At 42.9% G+C, this 18,578-nt stretch overlaps 1 protein-coding gene across 1 annotated transcript in view; it reads left to right on the forward strand.

The window, feature by feature from the left end:
• The first annotated feature begins 12,174 nt into the window (after nt 1–12,174).
• IPO5 (importin 5) overlaps nt 12,175–18,578 on the forward strand; it is a 45,393-nt gene continuing 38,989 nt past the window's right edge. The window contains exons 1-2 of the mRNA XM_039558396.1: nt 12,175–12,324; nt 17,379–17,459. Of these exons, the coding sequence (XP_039414330.1) occupies nt 12,241–12,324; nt 17,379–17,459 (165 nt within the window). The 5' untranslated portion in view covers nt 12,175–12,240. The remainder of the gene's footprint in view (nt 12,325–17,378; nt 17,460–18,578) is intronic.

Here is an 18,578-nt window from a genome sequence, read left to right on the forward strand (position 1 = left end):
CCAAATTACAAGCACAAAAACCACAGACATAAAACATCACACATCCACTTTTTTCACAGATTTTCTCTTTATATTGTACTATATGCCTAAGGGGAAAAATCTGGGACAGAGTTTTTTGCTGGTCCAGTGTGGCATTGATTTCCTTTGAGAATTTTTAAGAACAACAGAATGTGTCTGTCCCTGTATTTTTGAAGTATTTGTATCAGCAAGTTAAAAAAAAAAAAAAAAAAAAAAGAAGAAAATCAAAAGGTGATCTGAGGAAAATAGAAAACAAGGAAAAACCCTGAAGGAGATTTTTCTACAAATTTATCCTGCTTTCCTGCAGATCTTTTTTTATTCCATTTTTTTATATTAATCTTAAAAAAAACCCAACTCATGTTCATCAATTTTTTTTTTCCAACCATTTTATTAGACCATTGCCATGGTTGGACTTTGGAACAATAGAAATGCTGTGAGGGAACAAAAAATCAATTGAACCTCATTTACGAAAACTATTAGAATTTAAATACCCTGTCCCACAAAAAGCTTTCATTAGATAAATGGGATCTTCCCTGAAAGATCTTAATTTATCTACAATGAGATTCTGTCAATATCAAGCAAATATTGCTCTGTTAAGGCTAATCAGAGGTGTGGTGATCTCTAAACCTTCTGTTTAGATGGCTGTTACTGTTTGGCAGTATTTATTACCTGCAATAGAGCCCACTTGAAAGAGATGAACCATCCATCAATAGGACATGCCCCTTCAGCAGTTGTTTTATCAACTGCTTCAAGTACCATTCCTTTTCATTAAACATCATGTTTCATTTCATCAAACATCTGTCTGTCTTTCATCTTTTTACAAAAAACTGCCACAGCAAACTACCATTGACACGTCGCCCCTTGCAACGATGATAATATGTGGGTTTTTTCAGTTTGCCTTATACTTTTTGATCTCCCTCAGAGAAAGAAGGCAAGCAAAGGATAATATGTTTTACTGAATCATACAAAAAACCCCCAGTCCAGCATGCATTTTCAGGCATCCGGCCCTTCAACACACCAGTTTAAAAAGAGTAAAGTCCTTTTACTATTTACACTTATTTACATATTATATTAAAATATGTAGATGTTAGAACCATAAAACAAGAGAATACTACTAAAAGCATACCCCTGTTGCTGTAGAAATTGAGCTTGATTTTTTTCTGATACACCAGTGAGAAGCAATTGAATGCAAATCAACATCTTGGCACCTTGACATTTTAGGATAATTAAGGTGTAAGGCACAACAAAGAGATATTTGAAATACATTTGTTAAAAAAAATACATTAGAAAAAGTTTTCACGTAGAGCTGGAGGGAGATAAGTTGTTATAAAGGACAGAAACAACCATTAGAATCACAGAATCAATAGAGGTTTGAAAGGACCTCCAAAGATCGAGACCAGCTTTTGACTGAATACCACCTTGTCAACTAAACCGCAGCACTAAGTGCCATGTCCAGCTGTTTCTTGAACACTTTCAGAGATGGTCACTGCACCATCTGCCTGGGCAGGCCATTCCAATGCTTGACCACCCTTTCAGTGAAGAAAACCTATCTGATGTCCAGCCTGAACCTCCCCTGGCACAGGCTGAGGCCATTTCCTCTTGTCCTGTCCCCTGCTGCCTGGGAGAAGAGGCCAACCCCACCTGGCTACAGTCTCCTTTCAGGTGGTTGTAGAGTGATCAGGTATCCCCTGATCCTCCTTTTCTCCAGGCTAAACAGCCCCAGCCCCCTCAGCCGCTCCTCATAAGACTTCCTCTCAGGATGCTTCCACAGCTCCATTGCCCTTCTCTGGACACGCTCCAGCACCTCAGTGTCCTTCTTGTAGTGAGAGGCCCAGAACCAGACACAGAACTCAAGGTGCGGCCTCACCAGCGGTGAGTACATGGGCACAGTCATTGCCCTGGTCCTGCAGGCCACACTAGTTTTGATACAAGCCAGGCTGACGCTGGCCTTCTTTGAGCACAGGCTGGCTCATGTTCAGTGGCTGTTGATCAGCACCCCGGGTCCTTTTCCACCTGGCAGTTTTCCAGTCACTCTGTGCCACCCTGTAACACTGTATGGGGTTGTTATGACCCAAGTACAGGACCCAGCACTTCACCTTATTGAATCTCATGCCACTGACCTCAGCCCATCGATCTAGTCTGTCCAGATCCCTCTGCAGTCTTCCCACCCTCCCGCAGATAGGCATTCCTGCCTGACTTGGTGTCATCTGCAAACTTACTGAGGATACAGACACTCCACCCCCTTATCTAGATCATCAATAAAGATATTAAGTATCTTTACTGGCCCCAATACTGAGCCCTGGAGAACTCCACTGGTGACCACCTGCCAGCTGGATCTAACTCCTTTAACCACCACTCTCTGGGCCTGGCCATACAGACAGTTCTCAACCCAGCAAAGAGTGCACGTGTCCAAGCTGTGGGCTGACAGCTTTTCCAGGAGAATGCGGTGGGAGACAGTGCCAAAGGCACAGGTAGACGATATCCATGGCCTTTCCTTCATCCGCTAGGTGGATCACTGGGCCATAAAAGGAGATCAGGTTGGTCAAGCAGGACCTGCCTTTATGAATCCGTGCTGGCTGGGCCTGTTCCCCTGGTTGTCCTGTACGTGCCATGTGATCACACTCCAGATGATCTGCTCCATAACCTTCCCAGGCACTGAGGTCAGCCTGTCTGGCCTATCCTATCCCCAGATCCTCCTTCCGACCCATTTTTATCCAGGCATCACATTGGCCAACCTCCAGTCATCTGGGACCACCTCAGTTAAGCAGGACTGATGACAAATGATTGACAGTGGCTTGGTGAGCTCTTCCACCAGCTCCCTCAGTACCCTCAGGTGGATCCCATTAGCCCCATGGAGCTGGGAGTGTCTCTGGCACAGCAGGTCACCAACTGCTTTCTCCTGGATTGCAGGGGCTCTGTTCTGCTCCCTGCCCCTGACTGCCAGCTCAAGGGCTGGCTGTCCTGAGGAAAACCAGTCCTTCTGTTAAAGGCTGAGGCAAAGAAGCTATTAATTATCTCAGTCTTTTCCTCAGCCTTGGTTACAATGTTCCCCTTAGCATCCAATAAAGGATGGAGATTTTCCTTGGCCCAATTAGATACATTTCTTTCCAAATACCATACATGATCTAACAATATATTGTTCAAATTTTGATTTGCAATCACAGAATCATAGAATGTTAAGGGGTTGAAATGGACTTTAAAGATCATCTAGTCCCAGCCTCCCCTGCCATGGGCAGGGACACGTCCCACTAGACCAGGGTGTTCAAGGCCTTATCCAGCCTGGCTTTGAATATAGTGAGGGTTGGGGCATTCAAAACCTTCCTGGGCAGCCTCCTGCAGTGTCTCACCATCCTCACAGTAAAAAAATTCTTTTTAGTAGCTAAACTGAATTTCCCCTCTTTCAATTTGCACCCATTACCCCTTGTCCTATCACTACAGTTCCTGACAAAGAGTCCCTCTTGGGCTTCCCTTCAGGCCCCTGGAAGGCTGCTATGAGGTCTCCACACAACCTTCTCTTCTCCAGGCTGAACAGCTCCAACTTCCTCAGCCTGTCATCAGTAGAGGAGATGCTCCAGTCCTCTTATCCACTTTGTGGCCCTTCTCTGGACTTGCTCCACCAGTTCCATGTCCTTCCTGTGTTGGTGGTACTGGTGTTGGATGCAGTGCTCCAGGTGGAGTGTCAAAGAGCAGAGCAGAGAGAGAGAATCACCTCCTTAGACCCACTGGCCACTCTGCTATGGATGCAGCCCAGGATTAACTTGGCTTTCTGGGCTGTGAGCTCACACTGCCAGTTTATGGTGAGTTTTTCTTCAACTACCAACCCAAAGTCTTTCTCCACAGGACTCTCAATCTCCTCTCAATCACCTCTCCACCTTATCTGTGGCATAGAAAAGAATCACAGGCTCCAAACAAATAAATTCAGTGAGAGCACAAAGAACAGATACCTGAATTGCAGATAGCTTATGTAAGATATATTTGATGAAAGACAGTTAGAGAAATGAATGTTAGAAAGCTGGAAGAGACAAGAAGAAAAACAGAGGACTTTGTAGACTTCTAAGGTAAGTTTGGTATTCAGGGCAATTAAAACTAGATTAAACTGAAACTCTTTGGAGCTCAGTATATCTTGCAGACTGTTCTCAGTCTCCATCCCTATTTTTAAAAAATCAGATCTTCTTTTAATTAAACAATTTGACCTTCATTCTTCTTAGGGAACAACTTTCAGTTTCTACAGGATAATGGAAAACAAGTGAGTGGAAGCAATGCCACTTTATACTCTAACAGACCCCAGGAGCTACAGTCAAGAATGCAATTTAATAGCTGGAAGATGTCACAATTATTTGAGATGACATAACTACGTAACTTATAAATAAGAGGGTAATTAAAGCATGATATAAACTCAGCTGGTACCCCAAATATTGTTTAAATTTTATTGAACTTTACAACCTGGACTAAAACTTGTCATGTTTGTATCAAACACTTTTAGCTTGATTTCATGCAGAGCCGTTACCATTTCCAAGAATGGAACTAAAGGACAGTATTTTCATTTTCCCACCTCAACAAATTTTTACAAGCTTTTCTTTGAAACATGCCTGGTTGAAAGGCTTGAAATTTGAACTAAGGAATTTTTTAATGGCATAAAATGTTCCTGGAAAAAGTAACTTTAAGTTAGCACACTCTCAAAATATTGCTCAATCTTCAAAAAAAAATTACAGTTCATACATGCTGAATAGAGAATTGTTATAACATTTTCAAGAAAATTTCAGCAGAATGTTGATTAGCGTGAGAATCCTGCAGGCCATGATTGAGCTGTATTTTTATTCTGCAGGACCACATCTGAGCAGGCTTGGCCCGGTTAACAGCTGGAACCAATCTGTAGCACCTGAGAAGTACAGAAAGACAGGTTCAAATACTTACTCACTGGAAAGCCAGGCCAAAGGGAAGACCATACATTTACAATATTCTGTCTTAATCCTATATGATAGATTTTTTATTACCTTTTTTTTTAATTATAGTGTTGGAAAATACTTACATTTACAAAGATAAGCATTTAGAATTTGGAAATACCTAAGTTTCCTGTGCAAAGACATTTTTTTTGAAATCTTTTTCCATTACTGCAATTACTTACATATGTGACCTCACATCCTCATATGATCTGGGAAATTCAAGAAAAATTTTCCAAAATTATAGCCAAAGGATTTTTTTCCCCTTAATTTAGCCCATTTGTAAAGGTATGTAATACTTCATGTAACTCTCAACAGTGTAATTTGTGTTTGTAGAATCTATCATGGTAATTGCTGATTATCACTTCTGGCTTTTCCTTTTAAATGCATCCTCCCAGACTCCTAATTCTAGGTTAGAGCCTTTCCTGTGATAAGCACATTCAGTTTTCATCAAAGAGAATGGAAATGCCACATGCACAACTTGTAATCTGCACTTGAGCTTGCTACTTTGCTCTGATCACAAGAGGTGATGCTTGCATAGCAATGAGCATCTCCTCACTCTGGGAAGCCATGCTTCTGTTGAGCAACCCTAAAGTACATTGGTGGTTTTGCCACACTATTCATTTACCAAATCAAATCTAATTTTCTACCTGTCTTGTCTCCATATGTCCTTCCTTTTACTTACCAAAGACTATGACTGACTGAATTGAATGTCTTTTTTTTTCCATATGGATTATTTAACAGTTCCTTTACAATGAGTCACTTTTTCATGTTTTTCTTAGTCTCTTATTAACCCTGGCCCTACTAAACATGCAGATAACCTTTTCTTTAATCTGAAGATCTGAAAGAGTTCTTTCAGAAGGTGTTTAAACAGGTTAACAGTAGGTAAGCTTTTATAAAGGTGTCACAAATGCAGTATATTATATGCAAAAAATGAGCACGTGATTTATGAGTTAATCCATAGAATAAATGAAATTTGACATTGAACTCATGTTTGGGCATATCAACCTTTGTAATTTGGAAATGCACTTTGTTATAATTATGTGCTTCCAGACTATGCTTCCTTCCAATGGATTTGCCAATTATAAGCCAAATAATGTGCCAAATCAATTGATGCTCTGTCTAATGCACAAACAATTGCAAATTTGATTCCTGCTGAAAAGATTATTTTTCTACCAATATAGCAAAATGAATTGTTGAATTGTGACTATTTAGCCATCTCTTTCTCCCTCATATGGAACCTGGAAGAAGAAAGGAAGTTGTGCAACATTAAGGCAGAATCAGTTCTGGAGGGAGCAGGAACCTTGAATTCTGACAAGCTGACCTAGATATAGCAGTATTGCATTTCCATAGTGGTTTCCATGATTTTACATTATTTCTGAATAATACCTGATGAAATGCCAAACCAGCTGAGAGCAAAGAGACTTTTACCATCTTAATACAGCAGGCAGCTTTCAATTTTTTCAGTAGGAACAGCAAAGTTTTTTGTGGGAGCTCAGCAGGTATTCCACAGCATGTTGCTCATTGCTTCAGAAAAAATATTACTTTACTATCATTCTGTGTGCTCATAAAACATGTTATACAATGAAAAAGTTATTGAGTAACTAACAGAAAATTCTGAAAATGGTTGTGAATCTGCGTGTTTCCTCGCAGCTTGGCAACAGGATTGGAGCACAGGGGCTTGCCAAAGAAATAAATATGTAACCAGACCTGCCAACATTCACTCATTCAAAATCACATTATTTCATACTGAATTCATTTTAATGTTGTCAAGTTTTTCCCTTTAGGGGTAAAGGACATCTACCATGAATATTATTAGACATTGACAAAAATCTCACTGCTATTTATTTCCTGTGGACACTGAATTTGTGACTGAGGAAATGGTATTTCACCTGATAGCCCACACAGTGGCAATGTACACATTCTGGAGTAATTGTGTTCATATCCTGCTTTTAAAAGCACTACTCCCTTTCCATCTCAAGAAAAGCATCCTCCATAGACCTGCATCTGAAGCACTGGCAGGATCATTCATGTATTTTCTTGTGGCCAGGCTAACACAGGGAGGGTCAGAAAGCTTCTTTAATCTGCTCAAAGCCTCTGTTCAATTGCCTTGTCAGACGCATGCTTTTGACAAACTGCCTTAATAAAAGCAACAATACCACTGAAGTCATCTACAAATCTTCAATAATAATTGAATTCTATAACATTGAATTATATTCTAAGAAAAAACTCTATGAATGGTCAATTTTTGTTTGGTTTTTTTTGTACAAGCTAATCCCCTGTGTCTTTATATTAGTCTCTCAGAGAGCAGTTACATCTCTCCCTACCACCTCTTGCTGTTATTGACTAAAACGGAATTATTTTTTCATAATTTATCCAATTTCTTCAATACAAAACACACAGTTTTTTCACTCTTCTCAGCCCCTGTGGTGTCAATACATGAAATCATGCAGTTCTACAAACACTGGGTTTGTAAGTGCCAGAAAGTTTCCTCCTAAATTAACAAAATCACAGTATTGTCTGGAACCCAAAGGCCTCCATTCATGATGCTTACAAACTACTATTTTTTTAAGTGCATGTCCATCTTTGTGAAGCTCAGCAGGTTGTAGAACTTGGCATTGGTCAGGCTGCTCAGTAAGTTATCCTCCTTGTCTGCTGACACAGCAGGCACAGCCTTGGCGTAGTATTATCTGCAATCCACACAAAAGCTTTGTCTCCTACTTCTTCCACTGTATCACTCTTTGGTAAAATGACCCTGGGCAGAGCCCTGTTCAAGAAGTCACTTATCTCCACAGGTTATCCCAGCCCTGTACACTTCATTATTCTGCACTGTCTGGTGGCCTCTGGTGAGGTTAGCGTGTACTTTTTCCTCAGGTATACTTGTTCAGAAAATACTCCTAGACATATATACAAGTCCCTCTGTGTTCTGCTTTCTGGGAGTAGCAAAATTCCCTCAGTTTAATGTCCTCCAAGGGATATCTGACTTCAGTGAGAAAATCTGGCAGGAGGGAAGTATGGGATGCCTCTTTGCAGCTCTACAAGATGTTCAAAGCTTCTTCACAACAAAAGCTTTTCAAGCCTGTAGTGTGTATGACCTACCATATAACCTGCATGTGAAGCTTTCCTGCCTTGTCATTAAGCTTATTAACCATTTCAATGGCTTCAGAAAGTTCCCATCCAAGAATTCTGGATCTCATTAGTGGTTGATGGCAATTCTCCAGACTCCCAGCATGCTCACCAGTCTAGTAGACCCCTCAGCTGGTGGTTAGACATGGTCGTATCACCTTCCAGCTCTGCCTTACCAACACAGAAAACCAGTAAGAAACCGCAGGTCAGGGCTTCTTGGAGTAGAACTGAAAGAGCAGCATCTCTTTCGGCACCCTTTATAGTTACAGGCATCCCACCCCCATGCTTAAGGCATGGGAACAGAGCAGTGTGCCCTTTCTGAGATCCGAGCACAAGAAATGGATGAACAGATTTGTGAAAACTGTAGTCCATACTGACTGCTCATTACCGACAGGATTGTAATTCTTTGCCTCATCCCACATTTTGGCCAGAGTAATTGTCAGACACTGCATGCTCTTCACCGACAGCTTGCTCTGCCAAGACAGCTTCAGACAGCCCTCACTAGAGCATAGCTTCCCACTGACATCAACTTACTCCATTCCGTTGACTTTTGCTGGAAATCTGCCCTCATGCACTTTCTAACTCTTCTCTGGCCTCTGAGGCTATAATGGTTGCACTTTTTTTTGATATGTAGGGTATATGGAATCCATATGGACCATCAATAGTCACTTCAAACTTACAGTAGATCTCCTCATAGGACAGAGCTGACACAGCTGGCCTGTTATTGTGCTTCACAAAGATGTTTGAATTTCTTTTGTGATATCTTCAGTATCTTTCTTTACCTTCATCTCATTCTTTGCTTCTGAATGTTGAAGCACATACATGTCAAACCCTTCACCTGTAAGTCAGCATCAGAAATTATTTTATAAGAATCTGAGACATCTTTCCTCATTTTATTTGTCATTCCACATCTCCTATTACTCTGTAAGAAATGTTATAGCATTCCTCAGGTATAATAAATAGTTTTCTAGCTCTCCCTCTCTTTGTAATCCATTTGTTTCCGGAGTTGTGAAGTTTAATCAATACTACACTAAAGCTTCTGCTTTTTGAAGACTTGAATTTTCAATTTCAGAGTCTGTCCAAGTTTTAAAACATCAATAAAATTTCATTGCATAAACTACAGTTCAACACACTTCTCAGGCCTTAACTGTTTAGAAGAGGTCAAGGTAATCCTTCTGATTTTGGCTATCATATTTTCTCCTGTCTTTTTTTGTTGTTGTTGTTTTTTCGAACAGACTGCAGCAATCGGGCAATATCCAGCAACACCAACATTGCCGCTGGCTGCTTTGTGGCTGTATCTATTTGAGCTCTCCTCAGATACTTGTTCAAACCATCTTTAGTACTGATACCTGCTTCTTTAGCATAGTTTCTGGCTGCTTCCCACATTTCAGCTTCAAACTTGTCCCAAGTGAGAACAAGCACCTGATGTGGAGACTCTCTGATCACGTGGCATTACTGACAATTTTGTTTGCTTAGGAATCTTTCCAGTATCTTAACTGCTTTTTACCTAGGTGAAGTTTTTAATCTGCTTTCCCCAAACTGCCAGGATTTGAAGTGGAAGAGCACTGATCTGCTGAGTTTACCAGCAAGTTCTTCTCCACCCAGTATAGATGCTCCCCTCTATGCTTTGAATACCAGGGTGAAATGTATTCAAATGTATTCCTAGAGCATTACACTACTAAGTTTATTGATCATTACACACACAGGAACACAAACACACATACATGCACACGTAGAGAGACACTCTGGCTTGGCTTGCTCTAATGAACTGCATCAGGTTGTTCCTGCCTTCCCTGCTTTCCCCTTCCAAGGGAGCTCTAATGGAATCTGATGTTCATCACTGGTACTCCAAAGATAATTTGGCAACCGTTTTTCAGGTCTTACGCAAATTTCATATGCTTCGCTGTTTCTCAAAGACAACTAGACAGTTTTTATATAACAACCCACTCCCTGCATCTACAGATGTGAAAACCAGCAGGAGTAAGAAAACAATTTTCCATATCCTGTGGTTTACATTCTCTCCCCAACCCCAATCAGATATTCTATTCTTTAGCTAACAATTCTACTACAGATTTATGGTGAAATCACCATTAACACAAGCTAGGATGAAAGCAAATACATTTATTTGTTTATGCATGGAAAGCAGACAGCGATGTTACTGAAGTTCATACAAACCAGTTTACAGGTGATAAAAAGGCAGGAAAACAATGTCTATTTCAAGAAGATATCCAAAAGGCCCTCCAGAACCTGTGACAAGCTGTACACATCTAATCCACATAGCTGAATTCTGAGGACATTTACAGGAGTGCACTTCACACTAGAAAGCATGGTTGCTTTTATATTTCATCTTCACTTACAGCCCTTCTGAGTTTTCAGTCAGCTTAAAATCATTCTCTAACCCTGGCTGCAATTCTTTCTTGATGCAGTCGTTTCCGTCGTTTCCTTCCTTCCTTCCTTCCTTCCTTCCTTCCTTCCTTCCTTCCTTCCTTCCTTCCTTCCTTCCTTCCTTCCGAATTCCTTCCTTCCTTCCGAATTCCTTCCAAATTCCTTCCATCTATCTTTTCTCCACCAGATCACTGGCTGACTCCTCCTGCTTTTAAAGCATCAGCATTCCCTGGGTACAGCCGAGGCACAGCAGAAGGTGGTACCTGACCCGGCCAGCCACTGCCCTGCGGCTGCACTCCGAACAGCTGGGTGGTGCACCTCAAACAGCCGGCTGGTGCACATCGAGGCACAGAGCCCTCCACCAATGAGCTGGGCAATGCTCAAAGCCTCCCACCACACACATCATGAACCTGTGATAAGCTCCTGTGACCAAAGGGAATACTAATTAAGTTTTATTCAATCAAATACAAGCTCGATGGATTGGAGGGATGAGCAGACAAGACCTTCTGAAATTCAACAAGGGCAAATGCAAGGTCCTGCAGCTGGGGAAGAATAACCTCCTGCACCAGCACAGGCAGAGGGCTGATCCGTTGGAAAACAGCTCTGCAAAGAAGGACCTGGTGGTTCTGGTGGACAGCAAGCTGTCCATGAGCTAGCAGTGCCCTTGTGGCCAGGAAGGCCAATGGTATCCTGGGGTGCATCAGGAAGAGCATTGACAGCAGGTCGAGGCAGGTGGTCCTGCCCCTCTGCCTAATGCTGGTGAGGCCATATCTGGAGTGCTGTGTCCAGGTCTGGGCTCCTCAATACAAGAAAGACAGGAACTCCTGGAGCAGGTCCAGCAGAGCAGGATGAGGGAACTGGAGCAACTCTCTTACAAGGAAAGACTGAGGGAGTTGGGCTTTCTTGGTCTCAAGAAGAGACGGCTGAGAGGGGCCTCATTAACGTGTATCACTATATGAAGGGAGTGTGCCAAGAGGATGGAGCCAGGCTCTTCTCGGTGGTGCTGAGCAATGGAACAGGAGACAACGGGCAAATACTGATACACAGGAATTTCCACATAACATGATGGTGAACTTCTTTACTGTGCAAGTGACTGAGTGCTGGAACAGACTGCCCAGAAAGGTTGTGGATTCTCTCTCACTGGAAATATTCAAGAACTGTCTGTATGCAATCCAGTGCCATGTGATCTAGGACGACCCTGCTTGAGCAGAGAGCTTGGACCAGATATCCCCGTGGTCCCTGCCAACCTGACCCGTTCTGTGTTTCAGTGACTCCGTGTGGCGGGACAGCAGCACGACGTCACCGAGCGCCAGGAGGCGACGCCCCGTGATCTCCCGCGCTTTCCGTCCGTCCGTCCGTCCCTCCCCTCCCCTCCCCCCCGGCCCGGCCCGGCCCCAGCTCCGAGTCCCGGCGCGACCCCTCCCTGCCCGCACCGCCCGACTGTCGCTCCGGCCAATCCCGCCGCGGCTGCCCGCACCGCCCGCCAATCAGAGCGCTCCGCCGCCCCTGCCTCCCGCCCCCTGCGCGGCGGCGCACCAATGACACGCGAGGAGACGAACCCCCATTGGGGGTCGGTTGAGCCGCCGCTCCCCGCTGCCCGCCTCGCCCCGAGCCGCCGGGACGTCAAAGGGAGGCAGGGCCAATCGGGGGCGAGGCTCCGTGCGCCGCAGCCAATGGGGAGCGCGGCTGGCGCTGCGGCCCCGCCCCTTGTTCCCCCGCCGGCGGCGCGGCCGGCGCTCCCCCTTCCTCCCTCTCCTTCCCTCTCGCAGCAATGGCGGCGACGGAGCAGGAGCAGTTCTACGCCCTCCTCGGCAACCTGCTCAGCCCGGACAATGCGGTCCGCAAGCAGGCCGAGGTAACGGGGCCGCCGCGTCAGCGGCCGCCGAGACGGCCTGTCAGACCCGCCGGGCCTCGCTGGAGGGAGGAGGAAGGAAGGAAGGGAGGGGGGCAGGGAGGCGGCGGGGCCGGCCGAGCCCCACGTGTGAGCAGCGGCACCAGCTGCCGCCGGGGCGGCCCGGGCCTTCCCCCGGTCTGCGCGGCGGGGGCGGGCGGTGGCGGCCGTTTTGCCTGGCGGGCGCAGGGCCCGCGCCGGCCCTTGGCCCGTGAGGGCGCGAAGGGTCCCGTTACTCCCCTCGGCGCCCGCCCCGGCGTGTCCGGCACCGCTCTCTCCCCTTGCCCGCCTCGAGACCGCCCCCCCGGGGCCGTGTGGGACAGTCCCTAGGGGCTGCTTGTCCCTGTTGCCCATGGCTGGCTCCGCCTGAGCCGCCTGGCGTGACGGAGCGCGGCCCCGGCCCCTCCGCGCAGGGGGGGGGGCACAAGCCGGTGGCGGCAGTAGCGTGTAGGGGGCCGGCTCTCAGTGGCTCAGGAGCGGAGGCGTTTCCCGAAGGAGGTCAGAGCGGGTGCCTGGCGCGATGGAAGTGCTCTTGTGCGCGCTCCCGAAGCGCCCCTTGCAGGGGCTCCGTGCCCCCGCCCCAACTTGGCCGGCAGGAGCGGGACTGAGGTCCTTCTCTGTTGCCGCCCAGTAGTTTGGTTTTTTAACTTTTCGGAACGGCCGCGTCTGTATTCAAGTGTTTCGTCAGCTAAGAAGTATTTCACCCAAAAGAAGTGTTTTCAATATGCTGAGTCTCTTTTGTTATCAGCAAAAAGTTTTCAGACGTGTTGTTTCAGCTGAAATTCTTTGTGGCGGCTAAGCCACGTTAATTCTTTCTCTCTGTCATGCTTAAGGCTCCATTGTCAAGCCTGGTGGGGAATCTCTCCCGTTGAATTAAATACCAGCGTCTAGGTTTAGCATGAATTCCCGCTGCATGGCTGCATCGGGTCTTTTATCGCTCTCATCACTCCAGCGGTCAGCAGAGTTCAGCGCATTGTTTGGTGAAGAATAAAAAGCATTATTCCTGATGCTGCAGTGAAATTCCTCAAATATGAATCGAGAGTGGGAAGGAGAGGAGACATAAATTTTTAGAAAGCTAGTGAAGTTCGGTATTGATAACTACATTTTCTAGAGAGTCAGCAGGAATTTTTCCACATTCCTGAACAGAGAGCTGCATTCTCTGGGAGCTGAATTTCTTGCTCTTCTCAACTGCTTACATATAACCTAAAAACATCTCTAAAAACATTTTGAACTTTATTGGAATTATATCAAAGCAAGTTCATAGTGCAGCTATGTTGTAATGCCTATGAAATAAAACATTGGATAAAAACTCTGAAACACAGATTCTTACAACTGGCGTATTTTGTCAGCAACTTGCTTGAAACTGAGTTGTTTTTAATCTTCATAGATACTTATGCACTATAGTCAATCAGAAAAAGAAACCTTAATTGATACCCAATCTTTTCTGTTAGTCTGTTAGTTTCTTATAAAAATACAAGGAGTAGTATAACTTTTTACTTATTGAATAGCACTGAATTTGGTATTAGTTTCTGCATATTTCCAAGGTGTTCTGCAAATACTTTTACCGTTTAGGATCATTCAGAGTGGAAGGGTCCTCAGGAGGTCTGTGGTGCTCAAAGCAGTGTCAGCTATCAGGTCAGATCAGGTCACTTGGGGCTTTGTCCTGCTGACTCTTGAAAACCTCTAAGAATGGAGACTGCGCAAGCTCTTTGAGTTACTCACTCCTGCTTGACTGTCCTCATTAGGACAGAGAGATCTGAACCTCTACCAGTCTGAACCTCATTTTTTCAATTTATGCCTGTTGTCTCATTATTTTCTACCATGCATGGCTGTGAAGAACCCCCCCTTAGTCTTCATGGTGGATTAATGAACTTTTACGTAGAAACACAAATATATCTCTACAGTGCAGCTAGACTGACTTAAGTTGTCTATTTATTGAAGTAAGATTTCTTTGGATAAAAGTATTGCATAGCCTTTAAAATACTTGCTTCCTAAAATCATACAGGACTCATACTTGGTTTTAAACATTAGCATAGTCCAGTCAGTTCTTCAAAGTGTACTTACTGTTGGAAGGTAGTATTGAAAACATAAAGGATTCAAATAACTGCAGGTAAATTGAATAGCAGGTTTTCATTTGTATCCAGTGAAAACCAGTCAGAATGAGAAATGGATAGACAGGGAACTAAGCAGACTCAGGGTATTTCAGATAGGTTTGGTCATTGAAATAAGAATGAGGAGTGTTCAGTTGAAGACTGAACTCGATGGAGATGAAGAGTCATATACTGTTTGGGAGGATTGTAGTAAAAGCTGTTAAAACAAAAGGATGAAGAAGAAAGCCTGATGATTCCAAACTCATGTTATGTGTGTGGATCTATATGTGTATAATCTGCTCTTGTGAGACCCCCACCTGAGTACTGTGTCCACCTCTGTGGCCCCTAACACAAGAAGGACGTGGACCTGTTGGAGTGGGTCCAGAGGAGGGTCGCAAAGATGGTTGGAGGGACTGAACAGCTCTCCTGTGAAAGACAGGCTGAGACAGTTGAGGTTGTTCAGCCTGGAGAAGACTGGAGAGACCTTAGAGCAGCCTTCCAGTACCTAAAGGGGACCTGCAAGAAGGGTGGGAGAGGGGCTTTTACAAGGGCATGTAGAGATAGGACAAGGAGCAATGGCTTTAAACTTAAGGAGGGCAGGTTTAGCTTAGATAAACGGAGTTAATTTGTCTCTGTGAGGATGATGAGGCACTGGAACAGGCTGCCCAGAGAAGCTGTAATGTCCCATTCTTGGAAGTATTTAAGTCTAGGTTGGCTGGGGCTTTGAGCAGCCTGGTCTAGTGGAAGGTATCCCTGCCTGTGGCAGAGGGTTTAGAACTAGATGATCTTTAAGGTCCCTTCCAACCCAAAACATTCTTTGATTATGTATATGAACTAGCATGCTCATAACTTAACCTGTCTAGTTGATTGCAATCTGGTTGGTTCATTTTACCATCCGTCCTGTAATGTTGTCTGTTGACTATGAAAGCCTGTCTTCCTCTTACTCATGTGTCTATCTTCTAATAGAGAAACTTTTATTTACTTTATTTGGGTGATTTTATGCTCTTTTTTAAAGTGCATTTCTCAGGTTTGGGAGAACATGAGTAGTAAGTGTAGATAATAGGCATTTTCTTGCCTGTGTTATGAAAGTTGGTCATGGTGTGTGAGAAATTTGTACTTCTGTATAAGGTCACTGGGGAAATAACTGTAAACTTAAAGAATACAGTAAGATGTAGCAGAATCCAGGTACATAGTTAGGGTGTGGGCAAGACTGGTAGTAAGATAGGTAGGGCCTGCAAAGAAGACTGCCACCAGCTCAGAGGGAAGCTTCTGTGTTTGGTCACGTATTCCTCGTGCCCCTTTGCTTTAGCATCCTCTGAATTGAGTTTACTGAATTGACAGTTATACCATTGAACAACTGCTTAGGTTGCTGCCATTTTTAGTGAGTTAAACAACACAAAATAGAATTTTATGGTTACCAGAATTGACATGAGGGAAGCCAGCTTTTACTGTGGTTCAGCTCTCTGTGAAAGCATAACTTCAAGTCCATGATGGGCTTGGGTTTAGGGAACCTTCATGGTTTTGTATTATTTTTCGTATTTGTAGATAATAGTGCAATATAAATATATATGTTCATGGAAGAGATTAACCTGAGAAGACTTTCTATTCTGACCCTAAACCTCATTTAATTTTGCAGTCTCCATGAAATGATTAGATTAAATGCAGGGATTCATTGGGGATTCAGAGTCTCATTGACGGTGAGTGTATATTGGCAACTAGAGAGAATATGAAATGAAGATTGACTTTGTGAAGAAGGCCTACTAGGAAGCAGGTACAGCAAGGGGAGGAAGATGATGTCTAATATTAAATGCAAAAACTACCTTATTGAAAATAGCAGGTATCCTGTCAAGGTGTGTAAGAGTTTGTTAGAGTATTGGAAGTAGCTGCTGCAGTGTTGCAAATGGGAAGTAAGCAGGCAGAGAACTGATGGAGGTGAGCCTGAGCTTTGCAGAGTAGACTCATTCCTTGAGTTCAGGATGGGATAATGAGTATTTGGAAAGGGTGAAGAAATTCTTCTTCAAGACTGTCCACAAAAAGTAACTCAAAGTTAATAAGTATAGAACTATTGCTGAATGTTATGAGGTGTTGCTATTTAGCTTGTAATTCTTCTGCTCCTACCTACATAGGTTTAGTATATTTTTAAAAAAGCATTTAGAGTTTCACAATGCTTGCATATACCGTGTTTTGGATAGCAAAAGTTGTTTTCACTCTAGCTTCTAAGTAACAAGGTAAATTTAAAAGGAGTAATGAATAAAATGCGTGCCAGAAGCATGTAAGACAACATAACTGAACTTTTCATTAAACTTTTCATTTTTTTAAGAGGGTTTTCCTAAGGAGGAGACTAAATAGCCTCTCCTTCTGAAATTCAGAAAGTTTAAAAATAAATTCAGGTGTTTAAAAATAAGATGTTCTTATTCAAAATGTGTGGTTGAGATGTGTGGCTGCCACATAACATTGTAGAAGGTACAAAAAGGTTCAAAACCAGAGCTGATCAAATTTTTGGACTATGCATTTGTCTGTGATTATTCACCTGTTGGCCACAGCTTGGTCTCAGGCTTCCAAAATTTTTAATTCTTTGATATGATAAAAGCTATGATGGATTCCCAGTAGGATATGTTTGCTGTATGTTGTATTTCTATGAGTTTATGTTCTATTCATATTTTGTAACTAATCTCCTAAGTGGCAAGTCATGCATATGTAGATCATTCCAATATGACAGATCTTACCAGATAACTAAGATTTTACTCATAATTTTAAAATAGGTCATAAATTTTTATTTTGATAGGTTTAATTTTTTTTTCTGCTATGTTATTTTTTTTAGATTGGATGGATCCTGAAGTTGTTTTAAAAGGAAAGTCAATTCATAGTAGTGCTTAACACATGCTTTCCAATAAATGTTTATAATAAGCTGCATCTCTTTTTATGCAGGAGACCTATGAGACTATTCCGGGCCCATCAAAGATCACTTACCTCCTGCAGGCAATCAGGAACAATGCTACTCCCGAGGAGGTATGGCTCAATAACCTTGGATTTGTGCAGATTTTCAGGGCGACTTGGAGAAGGGGGGAAGAAATCAGTGTTGATCATTTTGGGATAAATGAGCAAGTTTGGCATTAACTAAAGTATCTTAATTTACTGCACATTTGTTGAGGGATCACTCATCTTCTCATCTTGTTGCCTAATTCACTAGCTGAGACTTTTTAGTGTAGGATATTTAGTTTTTTGTAAGCAACTGCTTGGATCTCCATTGTTTTCTGTTGTGTGCTTTGTTTAATGAATGTTATTTTTCATTAAATGTGTAACTAGTATGTGACTTACTGTCATGTTTCTTCAAGTTACAGTTGAGAAATTATTTCCATTTGGGGTCCTGTGCCTAAACATGTTAAACTTGTGTGTTGTCTGAAACTTAAAGTGCTTCTTAGGTCGTCTAGCAGTATTCTAGAGTGAGTGGAGAGCAGTCTGAGCATTATACATATTTTTTAATCTGGGCATAAAGTAAGTGTGCCTTTTAGTTGCTCCTTGGTTTTGTAAAGGCTCACAACTTTAGCAATCAGTTAAAAGTACTTACTGGTAAAACTATTATTCACTTGGATAAGCAGTGAAGAACTACTAAGCTTTCAAGATATTACAAATTTTAGAGTCACTTAAAAGTAAAAATGTTTTACTTTTTCAGGTTTTCAGATTTAAAGTTTTACTGAGCATTGGAAGGACGTAGCATATAGAATTCCTGAGTAATATTCTTAGAGCCTAAGTGTGCTGTTTCTCTATAGATAACAATTTCTCCTGGTAGACTGTATTCAATTTAGAGTTAGTTGCCATTTGTGCTTTTTAATGCTAAGAAAGTATCAGCTTACCCATACTGATGCTTATCGATCTACAAAGTTGTGTTCTTCTGTCAGAAACCTTCAATATTGTACTAGCACCTGGTTGCATAAGAGGTATCTAGTTTTCCTTTCTGCCCCTCTGAGATGTTGCAAATGATAGAAAAGTGTAGAACAGTGTTATTACAAAGTGTAAATAAATAGTTTTTCCATGTGTTTGCTGATTTTATTCCCTTTACATCAGCTAAGGAAATAACCCAGTGTAAAACGCAGGAATCTTGCCAATGACTTGGATTCCAACTTGCAA

This window comes from Corvus cornix, chromosome 1 (assembly GCF_000738735.6).
Source record: "Corvus cornix cornix isolate S_Up_H32 chromosome 1, ASM73873v5, whole genome shotgun sequence".
Classification (NCBI taxonomy): Eukaryota; Metazoa; Chordata; class Aves; order Passeriformes; family Corvidae; genus Corvus; species Corvus cornix.